Source organism: Gossypium hirsutum, chromosome D02, assembly GCF_007990345.1.
Source record: "Gossypium hirsutum isolate 1008001.06 chromosome D02, Gossypium_hirsutum_v2.1, whole genome shotgun sequence".
In the NCBI taxonomy this organism is placed as follows: domain Eukaryota; kingdom Viridiplantae; phylum Streptophyta; class Magnoliopsida; order Malvales; family Malvaceae; genus Gossypium; species Gossypium hirsutum.
In genome coordinates this window covers 54813559-54824830 of record NC_053438.1, presented here as the reverse complement: position 1 = coordinate 54824830, position 11272 = coordinate 54813559, and the positions used below count along the sequence as shown (strand labels likewise).

At 32.7% G+C, this 11272-nt stretch overlaps 1 protein-coding gene across 1 annotated transcript; it reads left to right on the top strand.

Moving 5' to 3' along the window:
• The first annotated feature begins 530 nt into the window (after positions 1 to 530).
• LOC107907940 (uncharacterized) lies at positions 531 to 4911 on the top strand. Its single transcript, XM_016835237.1, has 7 exons — positions 531 to 656; positions 2525 to 2628; positions 2890 to 3024; positions 3342 to 3843; positions 4162 to 4483; positions 4577 to 4639; positions 4787 to 4911. The coding sequence occupies exons 1-7, from the start codon at positions 531 to 533 to the stop codon at positions 4909 to 4911; spliced, it is 1377 nt and encodes a 458-aa protein (XP_016690726.1).
• The last annotated feature ends 6361 nt before the right edge of the window (positions 4912 to 11272 follow it).

Genomic DNA, 11272 nt, shown 5'->3' with positions numbered 1-11272 from the left:
CAAATTAAGGCAAAATGAGCCTACTAGTTTAATGGTAAGGTGTTTGTTAGCTTACTCTTTGTTCTTGTGTTCGAATCTCTTGGTGCGCAAATGTGAAATATTTTTTACTTCAGCTTTTGTTGGGAAGTAGAGTTTCATTTGAATTCTTTAAAATCTGATAGGTTAGGATTTGGATTAAAATAAAATATTTTTATTTTTGAATTTATCAAATTGCTAGTTTCTCTCCTACTTTCAACTGTCCAAACCTCCCACCTATTGCATATTTTTTTCTCTTTCTTTTTTTCCCCAAGTTTGCCGACTTTCTTTTCCCTCCTTCTTACTCTTTTGTTTTTTCTTTCTTTTTTCCTTGGGTTTTCTTCCTTATTGATTAAATCGAAACATAGGACATTTTCAAAACTACCCAACATCACACGGCCGTGTGGCAGGTCATTTGACAGACCTTGTGCACCACATGGTCGTATAGTTGGTCGTGTGCCAGGCTGTATGGAGCACACGACCGTGTGTGATTACACAGCCTGAACAGGTTAGCCATGCGGACAACACGAGTTGGCTTATTGGGTCTTGTGGGCCTTTTCACCAATTCTCAGGCTCGATTAAGGGATGATAAAGGGACTCAAAAGTTAGGTCCATGGGCATTATATAAGCCTGGGAAAAGCGTAATTTTTAGTATATATACAAATGGGTAAGCTTAGAAATATGTTAAGTAAGTTCTATTTTTTAAAATTATATGCTATGCTATATCTCGGTAAATAAATATATATGTGTTTAGGTATGCATGCCATACGACTTACGATATATGTATGTATGATACTATGATTATGATTATACCTATGCATTGGGACAGGTTATGTTATGATGGAGAATGTGTAATATGGCAGTTTTACTGCACTTATGGCGATTAAACTATAATTTCTGTCAGGAAGCTTAGCTGCATAATTATGAGTGGCATACCACCACAAATTGGTGTGATTGGTTGGTCAGAAATGATATGTAGCAGATGAGGGTATGATATGTTTCATATGCTATATGATATAATTTTGATTTGTTAAACGATATGGTTTCGATATGTTATATGATATGAAAATTCCGAACTGTTTATTCGTGTTTTCAAACTCTGTAAGTAAATTTTCTTGTGGGCTAAGTCACACATTGGGTTTCTAGCTCACCCATCTGTTTTGTTCATTTTTAGGTGATCTTCATGCTTAGGATTGGATGACGACTTTGGAGTTCGGTTTGTACTTTACTAGTTTAGTATGTTTTGGACCTTTTATGGACTTTTAATTTTTTTGGGGACGTTATTATTTGTTTTTGGTATTTATTTTTCAAATGTGCTATTCATAATCAGAATTTTAATCAAGATGGCGCAACCAACAATATACTATGGTTTTAAAAGAAAAAATTCTAAAATGTTTCTCCGTTGCAAAATCTTTGAAATCTGATATAATGTTTTACAACTCAATTGGTCAAGTATACGGGATTGCTTTGGTAAACTTGGGTATAACAAGGTTTTTGACAAGGTGTTTTCACGTGATCATTTGAATATTTATGTTTTTGATAAATTTGATAACTTTATTTTTTTGAATTTAAAATCAATTTTTACGAAAAATAAACGTGAATGTTTTACGTAAGGATGTAACCCTTATAATTTGACCGTAACGTCTAGGCTGAGCTTGGGGTGTTACATTTGGTGGTATCAAAAGCAGGTTTCAAAACTTGGGTTGTGTATTTTGTGTAAAAAAATGTTTTGGAAAGATAAATTTTGGTTTTAAATAAAAATCCCATTAAAATATAATTTTTTATTTTCAAAAAGTGAAACCGAGACTCCTGTGCCAATCTAAGTAAAAAATTTGAACATTAGTTATGCTTTAGATATTTCTACATAAGATACTTTAGTATAAATATTTGCCTTTAGCAACTGTAGTACAATAATACACTCTCTAGGTTCTGATAAGTATTTTCGATAAAACTTTAAAAATTAAGATATTAAAACTTCAACTGATTCATAAAATTTCAAAATTGTAGATAAGAAAATGAGCACTCATAGACCTCGAAGACGTGGTACCTAAGGGTGCGGTGGTCGCCATCGAGGGGCTCGAGCTGAGCTATTTTTTATGGGCAGTATACCCTAATTAGACACAAGTGAAATTGTAGGAACTCCAACTGCTGAGACTGAGTCTAGGGCTCAGACTGCTGGGGATGACACACTGTCCCAAGCTATGTTGAGGGTTTTGGATAGGGTCGTGGAGACCTATACTGGATTTGGGAGCTAAGAGTCAATAACTGAACGACTCTAGTCCAATGGGGTTGAATTGTTCAAGGGTGTCGCTGGGGTTGCCTTGATCATGGCTGAGTATTGGTTGGTAGCCATAGAGAGAATTATGAATAATCTTGATTGCACCCCGAGCAAAAATTAAAGGGTGCAGTATCCTTGCTTCGTGACAAGGCTTATCAATGGTGGATGACTGTGGAGGAGGGCACGCAACTTAAGCAGTTGACTTGGGCTTACTTCTGGAATACCTTTTAGAATAAGTATGTAGAGGCGAGGTATGTTGAGGCCCGTAGACGCGAGTTTATGGGGCTGACTCAGGGTGATAGATTTGTGGCTGAGTATGAGAGCGAATTTCTGAGGTTGAGTAAGTATGCTCGTGGATTGGTAGAGACTGATTACGATAAGAGTATTTGATTTGAGGAAGGGTTAAGGTACGACCTTAAGGTTCTGATAGCTCCCTAGTGGGAGCGAGTCTTCGAAGCCTTAGTAGAGAAGGCAAAAATTACCAAAGAGGTTAATTGCGCTAAGCGTGAGAAAAAATAGAAAGAGAAGAGTCAGAACAAGAAGAAGAAGGATTCAGGTCCTTCTAGTTCTTCTTAGTGACCTATGAAATGGGCTAGGTACGAGATACCTCAAGAGCCAGAGCTAGTTGTCAAAGTTGAGCCTGTTGCTAGAGTTGAGCAGGTATCGATCTGTGGGTTTTATAATAGACATCATCCGGGCGAGTGTTGGAGGAGGATTGGGGCTTGCTATAGGTGTGGGTCTATTGAGCATAAGATTGGTGAGTTTCCTTGATGGTTAATCTAGTTCAGGCACTGATTTAGTGTCAGATTCAACCTTAAAGGATTGTGCAATAGCCTGCTAGGTGTCGTGGTCAGATGAGAGGAGGTAATGGTGGTGGACGTGGTCAGAGGGCTCCCGGCAGAGGTACGGTGGCTAGATAGCTAGCCTTAGTTTATGCGGTGAGGCACCGAAAGAATTTGGATGTGACCGATATGATTGCCGATACGTTTTTTATGCATTCAATTCCTTATTTTGCATTAATTGGTTGTGGTTCTATGCATTCTTACAGACCTTGTAGTGTATCGGGTAATCTGGGGATTTTTGCTGAGAACACTAGTAGTGAGCTTTCTATAGTGAGTCCTTTAGGACAATCTCTTCAGGTTAGTAAAGTGTTCAGGAGGTTTTTGCTTGAGATTCAAGGCTTTGTATTCCTCACTAATTTAATGGACTTGCCCTTCCAAGAGTTCAATTTGATACTAGGAATGGATTGGTTGGCAAAGCATCGGGTTGGATTAGACTGTGAACCTAAGAGGGTAACTTTTAGGGTTGGAGATGGTGAGAAGGTTGTAATGGTCGGCGAGTGTCGAGAGTACCTCTCTAATATGATCTATTCTCTGGTAGCCAAAAAGTTGGTTTGTAAAAGATGTGATGCATATTTAGCATATGTGTATGGTATGAGAATTGTGGGTTCGACTGTCGAAGGTATTCACACTATTAAGGACTTTCCTAACGTCGTTCCTGAAGAGTTATCGGGTTTACCTCCAAATAGAGAGGTTGAGTTCCAAATTGAGGTTTTACTAAGGATAACTCCGGTGTCTATCGCCCCATATCGAATGGCACCGAAGGAGCTGAAGGAATTAAAGTTGTAGCTTCATGAACTTCTTGATTGGGGGTTTATTCGACCTAATGTGTCCCCGTAGGGAGCACCGGTCCTCTTTATCAAAAAGAAGGACAACTCTATGAGAATTTGTGTGAATTATGGTCAGTTAAACAAATTGACAGTAAAGAATAAGTATACACTTTCAAGGATCAATAACTTATTTGATCAGTTTCGTGGGGCGTCTATGTTTTCGTAGATTAATATTTATTCAGGGAATCATTGGTTGAAGGTTAAGGAGGCCGATGTGCATAAGACTGCCTTCAGAACTCACTATGGGCATTATGAATTCCTTGTCATGCCACTCGGTTTGAATAATACTCCGGTTGCATTCATGGATCTTATGAGTCCGGTTTTTCAGCCATATGTGGATCAGTTTTTCGTCATGTTTATTGACGATATCTTGGTATACTTTAAGACCGAGGATGAGCATGATAAGCATCTTAGAGTAGTTCTTCAGATTCTCCTTGAGAAGGAACTTTATGCTAAGTTGAGTAAATGTGAACTTTGGTTGGGTGAGGTTATATTTCTAGGGCATGTGATTTCTGTTGAGGGTATAAAAGTGAACCCTAAAAAGATAGAGGTTATTCTAGATTGGCAGCAGCCTAGAAATGTGACTGAGTTTTGAAGTTTCCTTGGATTGGCAGGTTACTATCGGAGATTTGCCGAGGGGTTCTCACTGATAACAGCTTCTTTGACTAAGTTTTTATGTAAGAATGGTTCCTTTGTTTGGGTTGTTAAGTAGCAATTGAGCTTTGAAAAGCTCAAATCGGTTTTTACTCAGGCACCATTTCTAATTTAGCCAGAATCTGGGAAGGAGTTCATTGTGTATAGTGATGCGTCTCATACCGATTTAGGTTGTGTGCTGATGCAACAGGGTAAGGTGGTAGCGTATGCATCTAGACAACTTAAGCAGCACGAGGATAATTATCCGACGCATGACCTTGAGCTTGTCGCAGTTGTCTTTGAACTTAAGATTTGAAAGAATTACTTGTAAGGTGAAAGGTGCATCATCTATACTAATCATTAGAGCGTTAAGTATTTCCTCACTCAGAAGAAGTTGAATCTTAGGCAGTGTCATTGGATCGAGTTGCTTAAGGACTATGATTGTTCGATTGAGTATTATCCTGGTAAAGCCAATGTGGTGGTCGATGCTCTTAATTGAAGATCTATGTCCGAGTTGAGGGCGATGTTTGCTCGCCTAAGTTTGTTTGATGATGGTAGGATGCTGGCTAAGTTGCAAGTTAAACTATATTGGTTGGATAAGATTAAGAGTAAGTAGCTTCTGAATGAGTCTTTAATCAGTAAGGTTCAGTAGATTGATGATGATAAGACTTCAGAGTTTAACAGTGATGGTATTTTGTAGCAAATAGGGGTAGGATATGTCTGATATGTTATATGATATGAAAATTTCAAACTATTTATTTGTGTTTGCAAACTCCGTAAGTAAATTCTATTGTGGGCCAAGTCACATACTGGACTTCTAGCTCACCTGTCTGTTTTGTTTCATTTTAGGTGATCCTCATGCTTAGGATTGGACTACAACTTTAGAGCTCGGTTTGCACTTTATTAGTTTAGTATGTCTTGGACCTTTTTCCGGACTTTTCAAACTTTTAATATTTTTTAGGAAATTATTATTGGTTTTTGGTATTTAATTTGCAAACGTGTTATTCGTAATCAGAATTTTAATCAAGATGGCATAATCAAAAATATACTATGATTTTAAAAGACAAAATTCTAAAATATTTCTTCGTTGCAAAATCTTTGAAATCTGATATAATGTTTTACAACTCAATTGGTCAAGTATACAGGATTGCTTTGGTAAAATTGGGTATAATATGGTTTTCGACATGGTGTTTTCACACGATCATTTGAATATTTATGGTTTTGATAAATTTGATAACTTTATTTTTTTGAATTTAAAATCAAGTTTTTACGAAAAATAAATGTGATATTTTTACGTAAGGTTGTAACCCTCATAATCTGACCGTAACGTCTAGGTAGGGTTTAAGGTGTTACAATAATGTTTTAATTCGAGGAAGCAAAATAAATCAATAGCAAGAAAGATGAAAATATAATGTAAATAAGAGGGAAAGAAAATAAAAAGACAATAAATAGAAAGTTGGAGAACAAATTCTATTAGGATTTAAAAAGGGGCAATATGAAAATCTAATTAGGAAAAGAAGAGAAAAATATGACGAACTCTATTTTTTATTGGAATTTTGAGGAATTGCAAGATATAAATTCTAATTAAAAAAAATTGGTTAAACATCTAGTGTTTGTAAACCCTAGGGACGTCATATGCAAGTTACCCAAATTAGGAGCAAAGGGCTGCAATTTGCAAATTTCCCCTATCCTTGTCGAAATTGTTGAAATTAAAATGAATGGTGGGAGGGGGGGCTTGAACTTTAGCTTCTAAAGAGGATGACGCCCTAACCATTTAGCCTACTACTATTGTTTTTGACATTTAATTGTACATTTTTTTTTCTGGAGACTTCAAAAAATTCCAAATAAAAGGGGAAGGAGTGGCTCAAACCATGGCTTTTAAGGAGGATGCACTAACACCTTAACCATTCAACCTATATCTTATTTTAGACACTTAATCATATATACGTTTTGGGGTGTATTCGTTGAAATCACAAAACTAAAAGGAAAATGAGGGATTTGAACTTGGGACCTCTCAAACTAATTTCTTAATTTTATTTCTTAACTGTATAAATTTATTTCAATGTGTGACTTTACCGTAAATAAAGGAAATGGGAGGAAGGGGGCTCAAACTTGAGTCTTTAGGGAGGACAGTAAACACTTAACCACTCAATCCTATACATTTTTTTATCTATCTATTACAATTAACTCCCTATATTTTGAGGTGTGAGAAAACAAATGCAATCCAAATAAATTTGTATGATTAAGAATTACATAATTTCTTAAAAAACAATATTTTAAGTAATCTTTAAGAAACTAAATAATGTTGAATTACTTAATTTATTAAAAGTGCATTAATGTTAACCTTTAAGAAATTGAATAATTTACCCAAGATCTAGGAGTTACTTAATTTGTTTAAAGCTCTTTAATATTTTAAGTAACATTTAAGAAATTAATTGATTTTTCTATGATTTTCGAACTCTTTTAATTTTTTAAAAGTCGTTTAATGTTTTAAGTGAGGTATAAAAAATTAATAGATTTTTCTATGATTTTCTAATTCTTTAAAATTTTTAAAATCTCTTTAACATTTTAAGTAACGCTTAAAAAATTAACTTACCCTAGATTTAAGAGTTGCTTAATTCCTTAAAAGCTCTTTAATGTTGTAAGGAACGATTAAGAAATTAAGTAATTTATCTAAGATTTAATTTTCCAATGATTTTTGAATTACTTAATTTTTAATGCTCTTTAATGTTTTAAGTAACAGTAACGTTTAAAAAATTAAATTATTTTCTCATGATTTTTAAATTATTAATTTCTTAAAATTCCTGTTTTAAATAACGTTTAATTTACCTAACATCTAAGAATTACTTAGTTTCTTTAATGCAATTTAATATTTTAAGTAACATTTAAGAAATTAATTAATTTTCTCATGGTTTAGAAATTATTTATTTTCTTAAGTATCCTTTAATAAATTAAGTAATTGCTCTTGATTTAAGAATAACATAATTTCTTAAAGACTTTTTAAGGTTTTAAGTAACTTTCGTATGATTTAGGAATTACTTGAATTCTTAATTACACTTTTAAGGTTTTAAGTAACATTTAAGAAATTAAATAATTTCCCTTGATTTAGGAGTAACATAATTTATTAAAGACCCTTTAAGGATTTACGTAACCTTTAAAAATTAAGTACTTTCCTGTGGTTTAGAAATTACTTAATTTCTTAAATACACTTTAAGGGGTTCTTTTAAAAGGGAAATGCAATTTAAGGTTTTAAATAACCATTAAGAAAGTAAGTTTTTCATGATTTAGGAGTTACTTAATTTCTTAAACTCATTTTAAGGTTTTAAGTAACTTTTATGATGATATTATGCAATTTTCTCATTATTTAGGAATTACGTAATTTCTTAACAGCCTTTAAGGTTTTAAGTAACTCTTAATAAATTAAGTGAATTTGCCAGATTACTTTTTTTTCTTAAAGACTCTTTTAACGTTTTATGTAGCATTTAAAAAATTATGTAATTTTCTCATGATTTTGGAATTACATTATTTGTTAAATACCGATTAAGGTTTGAGGTACCCATTAAGGAATTAACTCTCATTATTTCTTAAAGATTCATTAAGGCTGTAGCAACTTGATTTTTAGTGGTTTCGAAAAATGTGATTTTAAAATCTCATTTTCGTAAACCGAGTTTGTAAATATTAATATTTAATATTTACGAGGCTATTATAGAAATATATTAACGTTGGTCCAGTAATTTTGTTGAATTGATAGTTAATTAAGGTACAAAGACTAAATTGTAAAAGTATTATCACTATAGATTTTTAAATTGCAAAGAGATTTAAACCAATTGGCTTAAGGATTATGATTAAGGATTATTTAATTATAGTTTAATTAAATTAATTATGATTAGTTTAGTTTAAATAAAGTATATAAGTTAAAATTCAAAGAAAAACAAGTCATTTTCTATTCATCTTCTTCTCCAACGATTGTGAAAAGAAGAATAGGGTTTCAAAAGCTTCAAACTTTTGGCCTAAAATTGGTAAGCTTAATTAAGTCATTTTCTTGTAAATTTTATGTTTATGAGGTCATGGGAGCTTGATTTAGCTAGCACATGTATTTGCAAAATTGTTAAAGTTTTTGAAAGTTGTCATTGTTGATTTCTTAAAAAATTTGGTGTTAAATTGATAGATTTTAGGCCTAGATGTGAAAAAAAAACTAAATTGTAAAGTTTAAGTGTTAGTTTTGTTCAAAAGGACCAAAGTGTATAAATTGTATAATTCTTGAGAAATTTCTATAATAATAGATAATAGAGGGTCTTAGAAGGATGTGGTTGAGATTGATTACGAAACTGAAGCTCAAAATTGAAAGATATTGTTATTTCGGTTTAAGGACTAAATTAAATAAAATGTAAAAATTTAGAGGCATTCAAAAAAATGAAATTAAATTGGTTCATGGATATTATGGAATGATATAAAAAATTTTGGTATTGATAAATTGAATTGAATAATTGTATAGATCAGGAATTGAACCAAATCGAAAATAATCGGGGAAAATACAAAATTGTGAAATAGTCCTTAAAGATACAATTTGCTTGTTGTTTTGCCAGGTAAGTTCATATGAAACTTACAATTTTTTATGTTATATAGTATTGTATTTATTCTATTGACATGTTTAGTCCCAAATGAAATTGGTGAAATTGGCATAATTGGCTTATTTTGGACTGAATTGTAAAACATGAAATTATTGACTATTACGAAAGGGTACAAAGTACCAATATAAATGTTAAATGTTTACAGGATATGTATGACATGTGTTTACTGATACAGGATTGAAATGAGACGATTACGATAACGATGCCCATGTGAACTTAATAAAAGATTAGGATATGTATAACATGTCATTAGGATTAAATATGATATTGATCAAGGATTTACATGATGATATGAGATCCAAAATTTGTTACGGATTCTCAATTTATATATATCGTTGGTTTAGTTTGAACTGTTAACCTTGATACGATGTCAACTTGTGTGAGACAATTCATAAAATGTCATCTTGTGTGAGAAATCTTGATCTATGACAGCTTGTGTAAGCAAAATAGTCCCGTGCATCCAAGTTCGATTTACTAAGGTTCTCCCGGGTAAAACTTAACCTAATGAAATTGAAAAAATTAAAATGGTTTGCATATAAATTTAATGGTACATGCTTCTAAATTTAGTTGTTGTATATGATCATTGTTACATGTTCTTGATATGAAAATTATACTAACATATTGGTTGTATATGGTGTTATGCATTAGCCAACATATGCCAAAGAATGTCATATTGATAGCCAATTAGCTTATTGAATTATTAAGGTAAGTTAAGTAAATTTCATATGAACTTACTAAGCATTCATTATGCTTATCCCCTTGTTTTCCCTTTCCTTGTAGATTTCACCTTGTGAAAAAATGTCAAGTGGATTGTTTGGAGCTCACACTATCCCATTTTTGAATCAGTAGATTTTTATCGTTTTAGGTACAAATTTGTGGCATGTACATAGGTGTTTTGTATATGTTAACTTTGAATGTTGAACATAGTTAAAATCAACCTAATACACAATTTTGGCAATGTTAATGTCTTGATGAAATGGTATGTTTTGGTAAATGGTTTGAGATGTGTATGTGGAAATTGAGTTGGCATATTTGAATATGAATTGGTGTTGAAAAGTTTGTATTTAGGTGATTGTTTGATATATATATGGCATGGTAATAAGATGATATGTCTACTAGTTGATTAGGTGATATAAACTGATAGGAAGTTGGTTGTGTTATTTGTACTTGCTTTGGTATGTGTTTTGAAGTATTTCAGTGCAGGAGAAGTTAGTCATTTATGCAGAAAATGATAAGTTTGTGTGGAAGCTTAAAAAAGGTTGATTATACCTAGAATGACATATTTTTATGTATTAATTACATATTTATTTTGAGTATGATCCTACTAATTTGAGCTATTTATGATTTTTTATCTTCTAGAGACTAAATTGAAGGAAAAAAGAAATTTAGGGGCAAAAACGTGAATTTAAAGATAAAATAGGTCAGCATGCGAAATAGGAAAGAAGTGGTACCGAAAATGCAAAGTATGGAAGACTTGGGGGCAAAAATGCAAAGTATGGAAGACTCTATTTAAATTTTAATTATATTAGGATTATTGTTAAGATTATTATTTAGATTTAATTTTAGCTTTTATCTTTATTTTTCTTTTAGAATTTAGATAGGGATAGACTAGGTTGTCTGAGTACTACAAATAAGGGATGGAGTGACACAAATTTCACTCATCTTTTCTGTAAAAGCTCCCTCTTCCAAAAAGCTCTAGCTTTTGTTCATTTCATTTATTCAATAAAATTCTATTTTTATTAAGTTTATTCTTTTTTCTCAAAAAGCGTGAGCCACTAAATTCATCTAACCAAAGGTTATCGAGATTCCCCAAAAAAGGTTCATGAGGCTTAGAATTCGCGCTTAGCCTTCTCAACAAATATTCATCGTTTCTCCGCATTACGGGGCTGACACTTCGGTCCATATCCCCTTAAAAGTGATCTTTTCATCTTGTGTTGCTTTGTATGTTTTGGGAAGGTTGCACAGTCGGTTCGTTAGCTTACTACGTCAGTGGTTGTCGAGCCCAAGAGACAAAACGGCGTGGCATTCGCCATTGAGAAGTGATGA